This window comes from Azolla caroliniana, unplaced genomic scaffold (genome assembly GCF_043228905.1).
Source record: "Azolla caroliniana isolate FFs.n. ecotype wild unplaced genomic scaffold, voAzoCaro1.0.p SCAF_5, whole genome shotgun sequence".
Classification (NCBI taxonomy): domain Eukaryota; kingdom Viridiplantae; phylum Streptophyta; class Polypodiopsida; order Salviniales; family Salviniaceae; genus Azolla; species Azolla caroliniana.
Window position 1 is genome coordinate 1,575,245 of NW_028230440.1, and position 20,304 is coordinate 1,595,548.

The window sequence follows — 20,304 nt, forward strand, 5'->3', positions numbered from 1 at the left end:
GCACAACTAATCACTTTTTATACATTTCCATTGCTATCTCTCTCTATCTCTCTTGCATTCTAAAACTTCATGTGTATGTTTGTGTGTATCTTTTTTAACTTTGTCTTTGCTCATTATAAATGAATGCTTTTGCATCAAACCATGTCCTCCTACCTTCTCCACGTGTAGTCTTAATGGTAAGAAACTATATGTACCTAATATTTTGGGAACTCGCTATTTGCACTATTATTTATTGCGAAGTACAATATCCGATCCCCATATTTAACAACAATCTCAAAACTTGGCCCGTTTATTTTTCAAAGAATATCAACTAGTTTTAAAAAATATGCTTTATTTAATGCAATGTAATGATAATCTCATTGTGAACACTAATTAAATTCTCTTTCTTTGCGCTTCTCGTTAGAAATAATGTGTGCCACCTTTCTATTTCTAATCACTTTTGTTTTCTCTCCCTAAACACCTATGCCCTTTTCATATTCATGACACGAGGGATAGTTTCGGCTAGGATAGAAAATAGGGGGAGAAAAAGAATCTAGAATTTAGGCTACAATTCTCGTTCTCAACGTTCAAATGTGATTAATCTAACCTAACTAAAAACTTCTTCATTTAGTTTGTGTGTGGATTCTATGTGACCTCTATCTATGCTAAAGATTTTTACTAATTAATGAATGTCACAAAGAAGACTACACACTTTGTCATTGAAGAGAGAAATATGTGTAGGGGCAAGTTCGGTCTGGAATTGTGGGTAAAGCAAGCTAAAATATGATTGAATTGGAGCATTGAGCAGAGTGTGATACTTAGACTCGTCAACTTGTTCAAGGCAAAACATACATAATCGAGGAGTCTCCTCATAGGTAATAGGTATTGCAAAGTGTTGTTGCATATAAAAGGGGATATGAGGTGAGTCCAATTGGTTTGCCCATTTGGAAAAGAATATAGTTTTTGTAGTTTGTTGCAACATATGTAATATAAGGTGCGAAGCATGAGCCAAGTGTAATGTAAAATCGGATGGGGGGGGGATTGATTCATGTGTCAAAACTAAACCACGAAACCACTTGAACCAAACCCGTTAAAACTATGGTTTCATGGTTTGGTTATGGTTTTCAACTTAGGCCAATTTTGAATTTTGAATTTTTTTTTCATTATCTTAAATTTAAATTTTTCAAAATTTTAATGATGTTCCTTAGATGTGAGAATTAGGCTAAAAAATGAAAAAGATTGTTTTAATATTGTGAAATGCACATAAATGGAATCCAAACCAGCTTGCTTAACTTCTTACTTCCTATTCAATTTATAGTCGTACAAAGGTACCCATTTGGGTTGGCTTTACTTAGCAACATGCGTCCTAACAAGGGTATGCTAAAAGGGTGGCTCAACGAAACACATGTACACCATAGCATGAAGGCATGCATGCTAAACAAGGGTATGCTAAAAGGGGCACAAAGGAACACATGCACACCCAACATGAAGGCATGCACTTGCATCCAAGGGACACCACAATATAAAAAATCATTCTTTTAATTTTTAATTTTTCAAAATTTTAAAGATGTTCCTAAAATGTGAGAATTAGGCTTAAAAATGAAAAAGATTGTTTTAAAATTTTTAATAAAAAAAAACCATTAAATTGTTTAAATCGCGGTTTCTAACCAATCACCCTGTGACACCATCATTATTAAACTATGTTGATTATATTGTGTTTTCTTTAGGTAAAATAGATCTTTTTAAAATTTATTGGGGTAATGATATTGTCAGTAATGTTTGTGTTATTTTTATATTTCCTCTTCTTTCTAACACTAAACTATGTGGATATAGCTAGAACCAAGACTTAACACCCTTAACCAGCCCATCTATTGGCTACAAAATATATCACACCATCTCAATAGTTGATGTGTATGTGTACGTCCACACATCATTTTTACGCATTCTTTTTATTCTTTAACTAATTTGAAATTGCCAAATCTCATATTCACGCATAAAGTATATGGTGTAAATATTGCCTACTATCAATTTATTGGAACCATATATAGATCACTACCTTCTTTATTTTCCCTATTACCGAAATGTTCCACCGTCATCCTAGGATAATTCTTCATCTTGATCAATCATGGTGACTTTATAAATACAGAATCGATGATAACGCTTCGGGTAACTATTGTTTATAGGCTAGTAACATGTCTGATGTTTGCATGAAAACGAAAAAATCTACAAAAGTTTGAGTACTCGATACTCCACGTAAGCATGTTGCCTTGCGGGGCCAACCTAATACATGTATCGTATCACTATTATATTATAGTTATAAAGGTAAAGTAATTGATTCAAAAGTTGTCATCGCAAAAATCACTATATATGTTCATCTCTACCTAAATGTAAATGTACTCTCCTAAACATGTTATTGATCATCTTAAATACTGAGTAAAAGCATGTTTTCACATTTTCTTCTTCTCTACTCTTTTTTATCTTCCTATTACTCCATATATCTTATCTTATTGGATGTCACCTTACCAATTGAGCTCTCTCTCTCTCTCTCTCTCTCTCTCTCTCTCTCTCTCTCTCTCTCTAAGGGACTCTACTATCTACTTGGACAAAGACAAGTTGTCGTGTAGGGCGGGGTAGAGTGGGTTCCTAGTTAGATCTATCACAGATCATACATGGACTATAGTTGGAGTCGACAGCTCTCCCGGGGCTACTCTATCCAATGTGTATCCTCGGAGAAGAGAATTGGGTTGGCCATTGTGAATATCTTCAACTCCCTAGGCACGATATAGCAGATGAAGTTATATGTCATCAACTTAAACTCTTGTGTTTGCTTATCACAATGGCCCTCAAAATTGTCTTTTAAATGTAGTGTTAAAGGGGTAGCTAGTTTTGTTTATGTAGCTGAATTCCTTAAACTCTAAAATTGCTAGATATGCCCATGCAGTCCAAGTCCTTGTAGGTTTGTCCCAAACATGGTTACCTAGAGCAAGAACGTGGGAGCGGTAGCATGCACAAACAACATTCAAATTTGAAAATGGATTTAGTGATTATCTCTTTACATAAGGATAATTATAGAGGACTTGGAATAGAAAATTGTTAGGACAAACTTATTATCATAATCATTCTATAACAATATAATTCCAAAGTTTTTAAATATGACCTAAGATTCAAAACATGGTTAAAGACTCATCACAACATAAAATAACATAAGACAATGCATTATAATATATGTTTGTATAGTCTCATTCCTAAAACTCCCATGACTTCATACTTGATCCCTCATTAACTGCTTTAATACCCCCAATCTTTTCTTAATGATCTAGGTCCTCGTGATTTGGTTCTTGTTTACTTCCATTATTTTCTTTGACAATAGGTGGAATACTTCCTTTTAGACAACAATAGAATTTTCACTTGCATTATCAAATATAGAAGAAACGTTATTGAATTATATCTTTGTTGTAACAAAACCTAAATTGTCATTGTTTTTTACAATGCCAACGTAGTTTCTTTTCATGGTTTCTCATCATTGGTGCTAGACAACATCTACATAAATGATGAGCTACAAGATTGGGATAGTTTTCAATGGCCAATGCATATTTTAACTCGCTTTGTGCCCCATTCCCTTCCCACAATAATGTGGCATTCATAGGAAATGATCCATCTTAGCATCTCTTGTCGCAAACATCATTGCATACCAAGAATCTCAATTTCTTGATCACGTCCTTCAATTTCAATACCAAGGATATCAGTGATAACATGAAGAAGTGAATCATACCTATCCATCTAATGCTAAGAAATTGTACCAACTTTGAACAGATGAATTAATTGTCCTCAACATTCTTCAAACGCGCAAACATCGTCTGTATATCATCACATACCTTTGCCAATGCAAGCAAAGAGATCATCTACAAACATAACCATCAATATCACTAGCATCACAAGATATAAAATATGAGGAACATCATTCCAAAAACCTTCTTTTCTTTTCTTTTTCGTAAATGTATGTTTGTTATTAAAACAAGATGATGATACTGGCAAGGTAAACCTTCTCAAGTGTTATCATATTTCTCAAAAACTTCTCACGGAAACAATGTCTCACGCATGCCATATTTGCATTGTACAAGACCTCCACAAGTTTCTCAAAAGTTGGACAGGACAATTAACATCCCGTTTGTTGCACAAGATGAATTCGGATCACCGACAGAACAATGGTAACAATATACACTACTCTTTTGGGCCATTTGAGTGTGCTAAGTGGAAAGCAATAAAAGATAGGATCACTATAAACATAGGCTCAGGGTCAGGGCTACTCATGGTCTGGCATTTTCTGTAGCCAAAATGTGGAGATGGGTCTACACCCATTATGCATATATTTATAAGAAACATAGGCTCGGACTCATGACCCGGCTTCTAACATTTTCCGCCGATATGTCCAGATCGGGAAATCAGCATAAATGTGGAGATAGGTCTATACATACACAGTACACTATTACATATATGATAGATATACCCACATTATGTATGTATTTATTGGCTTCCAATTCCTCCTGTTGCATTGCTCTGTTTCTTTGGCCGAAGGAAAAAGGCCATGGCACCTTCAGACACGAGAAAGAAGAAGAGAATGAAGACGTTTTTGGCATCCAAGCTCTCCCATGCCGCCCTGCTCAGCGTCGGTAAACAATCTCCGTCGAAAAAGCCAAGGAGATGCCAACAATATGGCATCCTCACCCCTCTTGCCACAGATGATGCAGTTGTCGACGATGCCGATGCAGTTGCCCATGCCGATGCGAACATGGGTGGAGATCACCCTAAATCTGCAACGGCAACCATAACAACTACGACAACCATGACAACACAAGGAAGGAAAAGAAGAAGAAGAAGAAGAGAGGAGGTGCACGTTGGAAGCCGCAGAGAAGCCGAAAGTCGGAAGCCCCTGCTGCAGTGTTCAATGACAACCACGACAACAACAAACCCACAACCTACTGCCAATGTCGGGCGCATGAAAGAGAAGCCAAAAAGCTACCTGGAGAAGGTAAAACCACTCACTCATGTCCATTTATTTTGTTTATGATACCAAGCACCCTAGTTAGATATTGAAGGAAGAAAGCATGGCAAGGAGACAAGGGAGAGCTACATCTCACTGTATCTTAAATAATTGGCTGCTTAAAAAATCAAAAACTATGCAAAGTAGGAATTTGGAAACTATAATCTGTATAAAAAAAAAGAAAGCAAAGTAGGAATTTGGATTTTTTGTCATTTGTATGCACCTCTAAAAATATCTGGGTCTGCACCAATTTTTGTTGCCATTATTGGAGGTGTGTATCTATCTATATTCCAATCCTATGCACCAGAGAAGTTTCTAAAATACCACGTGAGAATTTTGGTGTAAGTAGTGAGCAACTAGCAGGTGTGATCAAGTACTAATTAACCCCTTGATTGTGTCATCGATGGAGAGTGGTGCATTTAATGTGGTCGATGGGCTTGTCGTTAGGGTTAATAACCTATTGAATTAAAGGCTTAGAGAGATTTCAACTCCTGTTCTTCACTTAACCACTTTACCACTATGAGAAAGCAGAGGTGTTGATCACAAGGGGTAGTGCCTTTGCATACAGCTGGTGTCAAGTTTATGAGGTTTGACATCAAGCTGGTGTAGTAATGTGTCCGTGCATTTCTTTTGAAGTGGCCTAGTCACAATGTTGATCCCTCAGGTACAAAATCCCCATTTTTGTTTGTGGAGTTCTCAACATCATTTCAAGAGAACGTGTTACAGATGTCAACATGTTAACAATCAAATATGGATCCCACATTTTCTGCCAGATGGAATAGAGAGAGACAGAGAGAGAGAGAGGGAGAGAAGTCTGAACAAGAAATCCTTTAGCTGAAAGTGCCACAAATGTGGTGAGTCTTAACATATGGCTCGAGGCTGCAAACTTAGAAGCCAAGAATATGATGCTTGAGTCAACCTGGAAGGCTTCTACATATTATGACAAAGGATGATAGAGTGAAGTTGTAGTTATTGACGGAAGCAGATGATGCTGGTTCATAGGCACATGGCTCAAGTGTGGACACGTTGGGAGGCACATGACTCGCAGTTAGCAGACTAAGCCAACAGTAACGGGTCAAAGAAACTAGTTCTGAAACTTAACAGATATTGAAGTGTGTTCATCACAGTAGGAACCACCAGAGATGTCTGGCCAAGGGAAGCAAATCAGTATATGTGAAGACTGAGTGGGCAAAACGAAGTGATTGGAATATATACTTTTGGTCCCCAAATATCATTGGAATCTAATATAGGTGCTGAGGTTGATAGTTGAATTCATGGATGGATAGGAAGACAATACATTCAAGCTGACCATATTAGTCGAGTTGGCTCAGAAGTTGTGACATCGTTGCTTTGGCCACTTGAATTTCCTGATATATTGTAAGATTTCAGTGATGTTCTGGTACAATTTGCTTAAATCGGCCAAAGTTCCTGCATATGATAAGATGATGTAATTTTGTTCTCTGAAACATTATTATGTGTATATTCTCTTATTCAACTAACATACCTAATTCATTGATCTAATGAAAATGCATTTTTTATCGGCTCATGTTTTGTTTAATGAGCTTAAGAATCCCAATTGAGTCCATCATAATTATACTACCATTTTTGAGAACATCGACTAGCTTGAACTAAGTGTTCCTTGTTCTATCTTCAATTTGAGTGTAAGTCTTTCTCTGCTTTTGCAGTTACAATCAAGATTAGCAGGTGGCCAATTTCGGATGTTAAATGAGAAGCTTTATACGTGCAGGTAAGTGATTCAGAAAAAGTATTATCGCTCTTTATGTGCTCAACTAAGGTATTTACTGATGAAAATCATTAACCTGGGATTTATGGACTATTTTTGAGGTAATTGCAATGTTCTGTTTCCTACATAAATTTAGATATTAGTAATTGCAATGTTTTGCTTGCACAGTGTATAATAGAATGAAGTTAGGACACAGGTGGGAACTTTCATAAAAGGCCCGTGCAATGTACATTCAAACTTGTGCATTCCACATGTGAGGACATCTCATGCGCACCCAAAAAGCAGCTCACCATGTACACAATATGAAATGGACAAAAGAACCAAGACAGCAAACGAAATCTGTCATTCATCCTCGCATTTGTTTCTATATTTAGTCTTTTTATTTGAGCTTTTTTAACAGCTATTCCTTTTTTAAATTGAAGGTTAGGGTCTTCCAATGCATACTATATGAATATGTGATCTCATTAATTTTTCAGTTTCTTCCATATGCCCAAGCTGCGTCCTTTAGCATTTAAATTTTGTATTGTGAATGGACAGAAGATATTGCTGAAACTATTTTTTCATAACAATATTCAAATTACTGATTTCTGTTGCATCAGTAAGTCCTCTAAGTTCTTGTATATTTTGCAGTGGTGAAGAAGCATTTAGAATTTTCCAACAAGATCCAGTGGCCTTTGAATGTGTGAGTGCATGCCCTATTCTCTTTCTGAAGCACAATTTATGCAGTATCTTATGACAGGAAATTTAAAGTTTTAGACTGTTCTTTGGTCAAGAAAACGTTTTTATTTTTGTAAGCGGCCCTTTGCTTTAGGGTTAACAATTGTGATGTATAGGTGTTCTTATGGCATTCTTTAAGAACTATTTTATATGTAGTGTTTACTTGCACCTGTGGAACTTTTTAAATTATCAAGACTAAATTGTGTGGCCAGTGTGAAACAACCGAGGACTAGAGGTCCCTAGACTAGAGGATCGCAGGCCACTATGCCCCTGGATTCACACGTGTTTAGTATAGCTAATATTGAGTCATGTGTTTGGAGGGTTGTGTGTATATATTTATTTTAGGTTAGGCCCTGTATAAAATCACATTATAGTGGATAAGTGGGATGTTCAACTTGCTAAGTTTGATGTTCTTACAGAATAACAATTAGAAATGTAATTTCAAGATTATTAATCTGCAAGGTTTTGTATGAGCATGAAGGGGCCGTTGACATTCTAATAATGTGCTACTTATTCTACAAATAATATTTGATGTAGTGATATTGCCAGAAAAGGTTGTTGTTAAGCCAAATATAATAATGAGAACTTGGCAGTATCATGCAGGCTATCGTGAACAAATGTCTCATTGGCCAAGTCAGCCTTTGGAGTCCATAATTAGGTGGTTAAAGAAAAGGAGTACGAGCTTAATTGTAGCTGATTTTGGGTGTGGTGAGTTTACCCTATTTGGATTTAAGAGAAGGGTTTCTTTCTCTTTTCCTACCATAAAATAATAATGATTTTCAATTGCTGATTGATGAATTTTCTAACATGTCAAAAGGAGATGCAAAATTGGCAAAATTAGTTCAGAACAAAGTCTTCTCAATGGACCTTGTTGCTTCAGATGCATCAATAATAGCGTGTAACATGGCACATGTGAGTTTATACATGTAGAGATTGTACAGAGATGATATGGCAAGTCACTATTGACGTTCTCTTCAGGGTTCCTTTGTTTTTCAAGCAGACACCATTGCAGACCCAGTCAGTTGATGTTGCTGTATTTTGCTTGTCCTTGATGGGAACAGACTATTCGAGTTTTCTTATTGAATCTCACCGGGTCTTAAGGCCAAGGTATGTTGCTTTTTCATGCAGATTGATTTCAACCATTGATTATAGGCTTTCTTTGCCTGTTCAATCCATTGATTAACATTTCTTATGCCCAATGCCTCCTTAGGGGTTCTCTATTAATTGCTGAAGTTAGAAGTCGATTCGATCCAAATAATGGTGGTGCCGATCCGTTGGCTTTTATAAATGCCCTAAAGATGTTGGGTTTTTCACTCATTTCCAAGGTCTGGTGTTCTTCTGTATGGCTTGACTTTTCTAATGTGTTTTTTTGAGTTTTATGAATATCCTTCAATCCATTAGTTAGAGATGTATCTAAGCAAGTCAAACATTTGATATATGCAGGATTTCTCTAATAAGCTATTTGTGATGTTCGAGTTCATGAAGCAGGTAGTAGCAACCATCTCTTTTGTATAGCAATGATAGTGCATGTTGATTCTCATTCACATTTCGCATGCAAATTTTGCAGGATAATAAAGGAAAGAAAGAATGCAAATGGCCAAAGTTAAAAGCTTGCATATACAAACGAAGGTAATGCAGAGATGATCACATTTATAATGCTCACAACCAAGTATTCTAAATGTTCACGGTGGAATCTACTTAAGAAATGGGTACTGTTCGGCGGTATTTCAAATAGTTTATTTATGAATGTTCTCTAGCATGAACATCTGTGGGCTGAATTTGGCAATGCAAAGCAATTTACATGCTAGGATACTGAGGTGGCAACGATGAGCATAGTGTTATGTTTAATCAAATCATTGTTAGATTTGATACACGATATAAGTACTTATAATGAGTAGATATTTACCCATTTTCCTTGAGCATTGTTGATGCCATAATGCCCAATTATCTTATAACAACAATGGGCATGATGCTTACAATGAGAATGAATTTTGCAGAGTCAGCTATAGTTTGGCTTTCCAATTGTGAAAAGGTCACATTTGTTTTAGTACATCGAAAAAGTGAAATTTATAGATTTTTGGTGTTCTGGAAATGTGCACTTTATAGAAAGGATAAAAAAAGCATGGTGCTTCAAAGAGAACAATTTTTTTCATTCTGCTGCAGTTTGTCCTCCCAATTGTGAAAGGATAAACATTTGTTTTAGTACATTCAAAAAGTGAATTTTATTAGGAGCCTAGGCATGCCCAGTATGTATAATTTATAAACTAATAAGGCATACGTTTTCAACTGGTATCCATTGAAGCATTGATGACACAGCTGATTGATTGTCATGTGTTTATTATGGAGTTGGAAGTTGATAGTTGGTACTATACTATAGTTTGCATCATACATTTCGTCCTATTGACTCAATGTACCATATTTATGCATACATACTTGCAATCATGTGTTTAAGGCAGCTGCATGATATCAAAGAATATGAACGCACCTTGGAATCACAATCAGGTCTATATGTGGAAGTTAGGCATTTGTTGGAGTATCCTTGTAAAGAATTTATTTATTGCAGGTTTAAGCCTTACGAAAGTAGGGGCCAATAGGATGGGAGCACCTGTTCTATGGGAGAGTGCATTGCCAACCTTTGAGTTTCTCATGTGGGGAAAAAATCAGGATTTTTCATATTGATGCATATCCCAAGACTCATTGACACAATACTTCCACATTTTCTTCCAGTAGTTGTGCCTTTATTGATTTTGTAAATGTGTTATTTAGTAGAAGCTTAACTAAGAAGTACATCGCTTTACTTAATTGCTAGACACAATCATAACTAATGGCATAATTAATTCCAAAAAGAATTATTTTACACTCAAAACTGAATTTCTATAAACATGTTTAATATAGTTATCAAAGCATGGTTTCTAATAGGCAAACTATTAATCCATCCATTGGTATCTTCCAATCCTTCATATCAATGGGTACTAACTACTTCGTATGTCTTTAGTGAATACTACATCACCCATGTTTGATTTGATCAAAACATTGTTGCAATAAGGCTCTAGCTCTCATAAGAATAATCTTCTTATTGTCGTCAATATTAGTTGAACCCCACACTAATGAACATTGTTACCTCTAGACATAGTTGTTGATTAAATCCAATCAAGGACCACACTCCTCATGCACTTATTGTGTTTAATTTAGCCTCACCGTCAAGGTCTTTCTTTTAAGTCTTTGTGATGTTTGGTTACTTAAATATCATAGTTCCACCTGGCATGATGATCTCATTTATCAACATTGATTGATGATTTTAGCATGTTGCATGACATTGTGGAGTACAATATTTCACAAAATTTGACGTTAGCATCTAATCCTCATGCACATAGGTTAGGTCTTATTGGAACCATTGACCCATGTTACGAGAGCCCGACAACAGATTCAGATTTTTCACGACATCCACCCTATTGTCAATCGGCATTCATGAAGCTTCACTTTTTCCAAGCTAAGCTTGTACCCTCGATCCCATCCCCAAACACACATGTCCGCTCTTCTGCATGATCACAACACAATTATGGAGCACCGAGGCTCGTTAGTTCTCTTCCCTTGCATCGGCACTAGTTGGACAATCAATCCGGCCTTGCCTCTTTAGGATTATGCTAGTGTTACGTGTTCCTTTTGGGCTCTTGTGGTCCTGGTCCTGGTCTTGGTCTTGGGACTGGGGTCTTGGGTCTTGAAGTCTTGAGGTCTTGGGGTCTTCTTCTGTACACCTTCTTTCGTGAACATCGGCAGAAGCTCTTCTGCTCAGTGCTACGAGGAGACGAGCCACGAGAGCAGAGCGAACAGCAGAGGAGGCGAGCCAGGCTATGGATCGCTCACCTGCAACACACTACTCTCCTCGGCGGAGGGAGCAGGACGAGGAGGCCACCGCTCATGGCGATGGAGAGGGAGATGAAGATGGAGAGGAGGATTACGAGGAGTATGTCCCCGTGAAGAAGAGAAAGATGCTAGAAGCACAGAAATTCCTGCAGCGCAAAGGGAGAGGAAGAGGCATGACCGGCTCACATCAGCAGCAGCAGCATCAAAGAGAAGGGGGAGGAGGAGTAGAAGAAGGGCAAGGTGATGATGACATGGGACCAGAAGTCGGCATCAAGCCGAGCCTGCTGGTGAAGGCGTCACAGCTGAAAAAGGATCTGCCAGAGGTGAGTGCGACAGAACAGCTGGTGAACGAGGAAAAGGAGATGATTGAGCGTCTGTCAGAGCGCAAAACACTGATGTCGGTGCGGGAGCTGGCGAAGGGTATCCAGTACACAGAGGCAATGGAGACAGGGTGGAAGCCGCCCTCCCATGTCCGTCACATGAGCGAGGCGCAGTGTGAGGACATCCGCAAGCAGTGGCACATCCTGGTGGAAGGCGACGGCATCCCCCCACCTTGCAAGAACTTCAAGGACATGCGTTTCCCCGATGCTGTGCTCCAGAAGCTCAAGGATAAGGGCATCACCCGCCCGACCCCAATCCAGGTACAAGGCCTCCCTGTCATCTTGTCTGGTAGAGATATGATTGGCATCGCTTTCACTGGATCCGGCAAGACCCTCGTCTTTGTGTTGCCCCTCATTATGCTGGCACTGCAAGAGGAGGTCAGAATGCCGCTTGTTAGTGGTGAAGGACCACTGGGGATGATCGTATGTCCATCAAGAGAGCTTGCCAGGCAGACATTTGATGTGGTGGAGGAGTTTGTTGCTGTCTTGAAGGGTAAAGGCTATCCAGACCTTAGATCTATGTTATGCATTGGAGGGATTGACATGCGATCTCAGCTTGAAGTGGTTAAAAAAGGAGTTCACATTGTTGTTGCAACTCCAGGACGGTTGAAAGATATGCTTGCAAAGAAGAAGATGAACCTTGATAACTGCAAATACTTAACACTGGATGAAGCAGATAGGCTTATTGACCTGGGGTTTGAGGAGGACATTAGAGAAGTATTTGATCATTTTAAAGCACAGCGGCAGACGCTTCTGTTCTCAGCAACCATGCCCAAGAAAATCCAGAATTTTGCAAAAAGTGCTCTTGTAAAGCCTGTGATAGTGAATGTAGGGCGGGCTGGTGCAGCCAATCTGGACGTGATACAGGAAGTGGAGTATGTGAAGCAGGAAGCCAAGATGGTGTATCTGCTGGAATGCCTGCAGAAGACTCCACCTCCTGTCCTAATCTTTTGTGAGAACAAGGCAGATGTGGATGCAATCCACGAATACCTTCTCAGAAAGGGTGTAGAGGCAGTCGCCATACACGGAGGCAAAGATCAGGAAGACAGGGAGTACGCAATTGCATCATTCAAAGCTGGGAAAAAAGATGTCCTGGTGGCAACTGATGTGGCATCCAAAGGTCTAGATTTTCCAGATATTCAACATGTCATAAACTACGATATGCCAGCAGAGATAGAGAATTATGTTCACAGAATAGGTCGAACAGGTCGGTGTGGAAAAACAGGTATTGCGACATCATTCATTAACAAAAACCAGAGTGAAACTATACTCCTGGATTTGAAACACTTACTGAAGGAGGCTAGGCAGAGGATACCTCCAGTTTTGGCCACCCTTGAAGATCCAATGGAAGATGTGGAAGAGCTTGCAAAAGCAAGTGGTGTCAAGGGCTGTGCATATTGTGGTGGCCTTGGTCATCGTATAGGGGAATGCCCCAAGCTAGAGCACCAGAAAAGCCAGGCCATTGCAGGCACCAGAAGGGACTATCTAGGGTCTGGAGGTTATGGTGGAGAGATTTAATGATAGCATACAACAATGCTTTCTTTATATAAACTCGTATGCATAAAAAATGCTCATTCTCTGCTGTTTCAACCAGAAAACGAGGCAATTTATTTTCCTCTTTGAATTTCTACATTTCTATTTGATGCGTCCTTTGTCTCCTCTGCAATGATACCTAACTTATAATTTTCGTTTTGCTTGCCTTCCCTCTTTGTGGAGTTGTGCATGCTTCTGCATTGAGCTCATGGAACAAAAACTTCTTCCATTACATTTTTTAATTACTTGTGTGTTTTATTATTTTGGAGTACCTTCTGTTTGTGAAGAAGAACACTCCATTTATCTTGGCATATGGAAAGCCACCTTCACACCCTTCGTTGTGCTCTTTTTCTTCCTCACAAGCAAACACAACTATGAATGTGAAGTTCTCCCTCCTAAACAGAGTTGAGTTTCAGCTAATCAAATAAATATTGGACAGGGTTCAAATTAATCCAATCAAGTTTCTTTTCACCTTATTAGGTTAGAGCAAATAAATTGGCCTTGTTGGAAGCAAGGAACTGGAATAAATAAATAATTATTGCAATCGTTCAGAAGAGTGAGCATATATATATATATATATATATATATATAGCTGAGTCCCAATTTATCATTCTTGAGACCTATTGTTAAGTAATGATGATTAGGAATTGCTCTTGTCTGTTCCAATCACTCTGTATCTGTGCGATAGAAAACAATGGCCACCTCCTGATTCTTCACAGCAGAGCTGGCATTTGTGTCTATTCAGAGTAATTGCTGCTTTGGCTCTTCCAGCTGGATCTCTATTGTAACTGTATTTAGAATATGAGAAGCCCATGAGTTCTGATGTATGAAGTTTCAAATTGCCTTATAAGTACTATTGTCATGAAGTTTTGAAAGTTGACTAATTTCTAATGTTTTTTTTGACTGTGACAGTTTCAACTCATTTGGTGAAAAGATGAGCACTAAAGAAAAACAAAAATATTCATATTACTCTCTTACCAGTGTGTATTAGTGTATTTGTAAAATTTCAAATTGACTTATAAGCACAATTGCTGTGCAATTTTGAAAGCCGACTAATTTCTAAGGAATAATTATCTTTTTTATGGTGACAAGTTCATCTCTTTTAGTGAAAAGATGAGCACTAAAAGAACAAGAAAAAATACTCATCTATTAGTCTCTTACCAGTGTGTAGTCATGCATATGAACACAACAGATTTATCACGATTTTTTGTATATTTGTGACTCATGAATTTGCTGCTCATGAAACACAACTCCAGTGCATTTGCAACCCATGAATGATGACCCACTAAGATCAGGCCAAAGAAGCAATGTCAGTATTAGGACATTGTTAATTCAAAGGAAGATCTCTAATAGTTTAGATCAGTCTCAAGGCACAAATCATTGGTGCAAAGGTAAATCTAGAGATCTCAAAGTACAAAATCATAGCTTTCTTAATCATTAGTTGATTGGTGAAAAATAAACATTATCTGGTCACCACAACGCCAGTGCTGTGGAGAAGACAAAAACGAGACTCTTTAAGAGATGTGATCATAAAAATAAAAACTGTTAAGTTCATTCAGTTCATCATGCATCCCAACAACCAACCCCCCCCCCCCCCCTCTCTCCCGCTTCAAAATCTGAAAATCAAAACTCAAAGTGTATCTTAGAAGGTAGCAGCTAATTCATGTGTGTGTAACACTTGACATAATCATGGGAATACATTGTAAAGGCGTGATCACAATCAAGGTGATTTGAAAAATGCAGAACGGTGGAGAAGCATGTTGAAAAATAATAGAAGAATCTCATTACTATAGATCAAAACTATGGAGGCAAAAGAGGTATCCTTTCTTGCCGACTGAGAAGTTTCTGGATTATACCCTCTAGGAACTCCTTGGACAGCTTGAATTCCTTATTCAGTTCCTCCCGAATATCAGGATGTCTGCGAAACCAGTTTCCAAGCATGCGGTGTACATGTGCACGAACCATCCGCATTGGGACAGGGTACTTGTCAAGGAAGTCAAGGTACTCCAATAAAAGCTTTGTCTGATCAAGGGAGGAGTCCTCCTCCTCCTCCAAAGAGATTGTCATGGGATGTGGTGCTATTTGGTATCCAGCGAAAAGTGCAGGATTCTCGAGCAAAGACTCTGCAGACATCACTCCATCTGCACCTGTCTCTTTTATGCACTCATAAACATCGTCCAAGTAACGAATATTCCCATTTGCTAGTACGGGGATGCTAAGTGCCTCTTTCACAGCTTTGATAATTGACCAGTCTGCTCTAACCACCTTTCCATCCTTCTGATCACGGGTCCTTCCATGAACTGCAAGTAGAGAACATCCTGCTTTCTCCAGCATACGAGCATATGCAAGTGTGTCCTCCAATTCAGGGAAAATCCTGATTTTACAAGATACTGGAACAGACAAATTTGATGCAAGTTTTTCCACAAGCGACTGAACAAGAGGAAGGTCATCCATCAGGAAGGCACCATAGTTGCCTCGTTTTGCTATTCGTTGGGGACACCTGCATGTATAGAAAATCTGTCATTACCTTGGCTATAACAGAACAGGCTCTCATTACATACAAATCAGTAGACTACCCCAAGTTTATGTCGACATAGTCACAATGGGATTCAACAATTTGAGCAGCAGCTAGAAGTTTGTCTGGATCATTTGCACAAAATTGAACAAATAAAGGACGATCCTCCTGGTATCAACAATGTTCAAACTTAGTGAATCTTGCACAATAACAGATTAAGAAGGGCAGAGTTCTGGAAAATGCTTTACTAGAAGAGCACATTGAGCTTCTGACACAATCAATAGGGAAAATTACATTAATGTTGACCTGTATAAATCCCCTTCTGGATGTAAGATTGAGGATTGAATGATGATTGGAATAAATAACTAGCCCATACAAATGCTACCAGTGCTTTTCCCATAGATGCAGCATGGCTTGCCAATTGCAGCTTGTATCCCAATGGTAGGATAGTATAGAGCAAGTTTACAACATACAACAAAGATTCAACATCCTAAAGTTTTCTTTCCATTATATTTGAGTTCTCTTTTCATGATGTTCAAGTTCTCTCCGAGAACTATATTAGTTTCAACATACAAATTTAATTTTCGTTATGTTTACTTTCACTTTTAAGTCATAACTGATTTTTTTTGTTACAAAATATACCTTTAATTTTGTCTCATGTTTTGAGGCAACGCATTTCATGGATCTAGGAGAACCAAATGCTAGGCATTGTGTTTGATGGATCTACAAGAGTCAAATACCAGCATGGTGTTCAATTGATCTACATGAGCCCAATCTCAAGTGTTATGCACGTATGTAGAGATGGGATCCTATAACAAAGAGTAGAGCATTCCTATAACCATTGTATCAATCAAAGGCTACAAGTAGGGTTTGCAACATTCAAAAGGCCTTACAATAGATTGGGCAAAGCATTTTTCATACATGTAATCCACATCCATCTCAACCACGGCAATGGGATTCTCAATTTAGGCATTTAACCTGTGATATGCAGTAACAAGTAGACAATGTCTCCATCATAGATGGCTTGCTTAAGCATGGCCTCCCCAAAAGGTGTGTCCAACTTATAAATTGGGGAGGCAACACCACAATCTGTTCCCAATGCCAGCCTCTCGTCAAACTTTCAAATCCCCCCCTGTTGTTCAAGCTGATCTATGTAGATCTGGCCATGTCATCTTTGACTTGATCATTGTGCCCGACTACAACACATATACCTGGAAGTTGGGCCTATTTCCTGGACAAATGAGAAGTCTTCGGCACTTTCTGGGATGGGAAAGCTATGGTGCAAACTTTGAATAATCTCAAAGTGACCAAGTTTCACTGTGAATAGGGAGGCGGGTTTTTTTTTTTTTGTGGGGGGGGGGGGGGAGGGGGGGTTACCTCCACGGAGATTTCACAGATCAGAGGAATTATTGAATTATCATTGGTTGCCCTATGTGTTTTACCCATCCCAAAACAAAAGATATTTGTGCAGAAGCAGTAAAGGAACTCTCTCAGTAGTGTTGTAGAAATAGATACTCCCTTATCCACAAATTTTTCATGAGGATAAAAACAAGCTGTCATCTGTAGATTTTGCTCTCAAATCCACCAGTAGAGACAGAATTCACCACTTCCTTCGCATTCTGGGCTTCAATCTACTTCAGTCTATATATCGAGTACTCGATAAAAGAATTGGCTTCGCTACATGCTATTTTTATATTTTGCAGTTAAGACCATTACTACAGACTGAATTCTCCATACTCATCAGCTGGTGAGTATAGCATGAACATACAACAGCTATGGGATCCCAAATTGACACAGAACAGGACAAGTTTGGTGCTAGGCACAGGCACATGCCATAGGGTGGAGGCAGGACAAGGGATTGCATAGAGAAAACGTGAAAACGTATCAATAATAAATAATATAATATATATCATTTAAATATCTTCTGTATATATATACATATGTGTATATTTGCATGTCTGAACATATTTAAAACGTGATATATCAACATATTTGAAAGTGGACATTCCAGACTGCTCCCAAAAATGCCACAACTGTGATTTCTGATTGCATGCATATGGGTTTTTGAATGATGAGAGTTGTATGCACGTGCGCTTCATGTTTCCCAGGTACAATAATACCCTGTCATTCCATAGATTTGACCTCTAAGCTTTGAGCGTTGCAATTATTTTGCACACTCCAGTGTTTCTCATCTATACGCCTCAAAACAGAATATAGAAATGAAAACCAATACCTCTTGAAGTCTGAAATTTCCTATTGGAGGGGGGGAGGGCAAAATTAGATGAGTTTTAAAGGATGTTCCAGGATGGTTTCAACCATGGTGGCACAGGCATCTGTCATTGTGTGGATATATGTTAGCAGTTCAACAAAGGTTGTGTGCCTCGTGTTCCCCTAGTACAATAAAAGCAGAGTCATCTCAGAGCTTGAACCCCTTGACAGTATGTTGCCAGAAAAGATGCCTCAGATTTTCGTCAGCATATGAGAATTTGTGTAAGTACATGTGCACAGCATGGAATCCCAATATTTACTGATCAATGGCACGCACATAAAAAACAGTAGGCACCTTACTAGTCACAAGGAATACTCTATAAATGATGTTTGGTCCAAAAGTACAGATGTTATACTTACAGGACATGTTGTGAATTCGTTGCTTCGATATTTGGGGTCCTCAACAAATAGGCGGGAGTGAAGCATGGGCGTGTAAGCAGCAGTGGCTCCGTACTTTCGGCAAAGCATTCGAAAAGGGAGCTCCGACTGATCTACCATGGGAGCTACGATGAATTTAGGCTCTCCCAATTTTCTCCAGTGTTCCCATGCCTTGGAGATGCGGTCACCGTCGCTCTTCAACTTCTTGCAGGGGGTTTCTGTGAGAAAGAAACAGCCATTGGAATTTCCAGTAGGGGGGGTGGCCTCCCTCGCGAAAACATACGGAACTGACCAAGAGAGAGCGACAGAGAGACAAAACTCACCGTCACTGAGGCTGCGAGGATGATCGCAGGGAGATGAGGGCTGGACTGAGTCGACGGCCATTGAGCAGCTGCGGGTGGTTTGTAGAGACCAGGGAGCACGAAATGAGCTGCTACGACTGAAACTCATCCATGGAGAGGGGACTCCATCGCCGGAGGCAGGGGTTTTGCTGCTGCTGCTTCTGCTTCTGCTTCTTCTTCTTCTTCTTACAGGAACCAAACATTGGAGCGTTAACGATGGCAGGACCAGCGGCACTAAAAAATAGGCCATGTCAAAAAAAGGAAGACAGCCTAGCCTGACTGACACCAGAGCTCAACAATTGCCCAATGCCCATGACAATGTTGTTGGTTGGTTGGTTTGTATTCACACCCAGTTGGTCAATCGGTTGGTCGGCCGGTCGGTAGAGACAATACATTCAATATTTGTGTTGTGATAAAACATTCAATACCCAATCCTAAATACATAAATAACCCATCACCTTCGAGCTAATGGCTCTTAATCCAACTTTGTGCTATTTAAACATGGAGTTCAAAATGTCTAAGAAGACCAACAATGACATATATTGAATTTTCCACCAAAACGAACAAAAAATCAACCTTTTATGCAAGTTTTATGGCAATCACAAGCATTTTTTGTCTATTGATTCAAACTAAAATGGATCATCATCTAGACAATACACTTAAGGGTGGTCACTAGGTATTGCAGTTGTGTATTGAATTTTTGGCTTTATCCTAAACACACATATTTCCTACCAAAGTTCTTCTTTCGATATCATGAGATGGGAATTGGCCCAACGACTTAGGCTAGGATGGGTATCAAACGAGGCCTAGGCACTGGGTGGCATTAATTGCCATAAAATTATAGTGAAAGACTTAACTATAAATGGTAACAAATCACAAAGGGGTAAACACCACAATTCAATCAAGTCATCATTAATGCTAATACAAGTGCTTAAGGGTTCGAGGTAGAAAACTCAAGCCGTAAGCAATTATGAATTGGATAACAATAGAGAGGAGGGGGAAGGAGAAGGCGACCTCCAGTGGAAGCAATGAAAAGGTGAAGAAACAGCTCAACAAAGCACAAAAAGTTGATGTTGTGACTCATTTGCATTTTATAGTACTACACTATATTGTACACGAAATCATAGAGCCAATAGACTATATAGCACAAATATTGGATATATCAGTAAGCACATAAGCAAAAAAGTTGCGTAGGTAGCACAAAAAATCTTAAAATACACTAGAACAAATGAAGTTTTTCCGAAGAGCATGTATTGTGATTGTGGATTGTGAATATTTTTCCAGAAGAAAGCATTTTTGGACATTTTCAAACTCTTTCCTATCAAACTTATGAATGCTACTACCACATGCTTCGACCTTGTGGAGAAGGCACCACATGCGTGAAAGAGGTTTTTTTGGAGAACCCAACATTTAATTTCTACACTATTGTATATGTTGTCCAATTCATAGTATGAACCATACGTACCATACGTGCATTTGCATTCACGAAAGAAAAACACCCTCAAAGAATGATAAATACCATACTTTTGGATTAACTATTTATT

The 20,304-nt window shown here is 38.7% G+C and overlaps 3 protein-coding genes across 3 annotated transcripts; 2 read left to right on the plus strand and 1 right to left on the minus strand.

Moving 5' to 3' along the window:
* The first annotated feature begins 4,498 nt into the window (after positions 1 to 4,498).
* On the plus strand, positions 4,499 to 9,477 carry LOC147863542 (S-adenosyl-L-methionine-dependent methyltransferases superfamily protein). The gene is made up of 9 exons (XM_087319272.1): positions 4,499 to 5,008; positions 6,706 to 6,767; positions 7,395 to 7,446; positions 8,075 to 8,189; positions 8,299 to 8,393; positions 8,482 to 8,588; positions 8,692 to 8,806; positions 8,925 to 8,969; positions 9,049 to 9,477. Exons 1-9 carry the CDS (start codon positions 4,565 to 4,567, stop codon positions 9,112 to 9,114), a joined length of 1,101 nt encoding a protein of 366 aa, XP_087175398.1. The 5' UTR covers positions 4,499 to 4,564; the 3' UTR covers positions 9,115 to 9,477.
* Positions 9,478 to 11,230: 1,753 nt separating this feature from the next.
* On the plus strand, positions 11,231 to 13,353 carry LOC147863543 (DEAD-box protein abstrakt). Its single transcript, XM_087319584.1, has one exon. The coding sequence runs from the start codon at positions 11,333 to 11,335 to the stop codon at positions 13,241 to 13,243; it is 1,911 nt and encodes a 636-aa protein (XP_087175710.1). The 5' UTR covers positions 11,231 to 11,332; the 3' UTR covers positions 13,244 to 13,353.
* A 1,573-nt stretch (positions 13,354 to 14,926) lies between these two features.
* LOC147863544 (FMN-linked oxidoreductases superfamily protein) lies at positions 14,927 to 18,958 on the minus strand. The gene is made up of 4 exons (XM_087320255.1): positions 18,743 to 18,958; positions 18,402 to 18,637; positions 15,835 to 15,941; positions 14,927 to 15,758 (listed from the first exon to the last, which is right to left on the minus strand). The coding sequence occupies exons 1-4, from the start codon at positions 18,867 to 18,869 to the stop codon at positions 15,059 to 15,061; spliced, it is 1,170 nt and encodes a 389-aa protein (XP_087176381.1). The 5' UTR covers positions 18,870 to 18,958; the 3' UTR covers positions 14,927 to 15,058.
* Between the last annotated feature and the right edge of the window lie 1,346 nt (positions 18,959 to 20,304).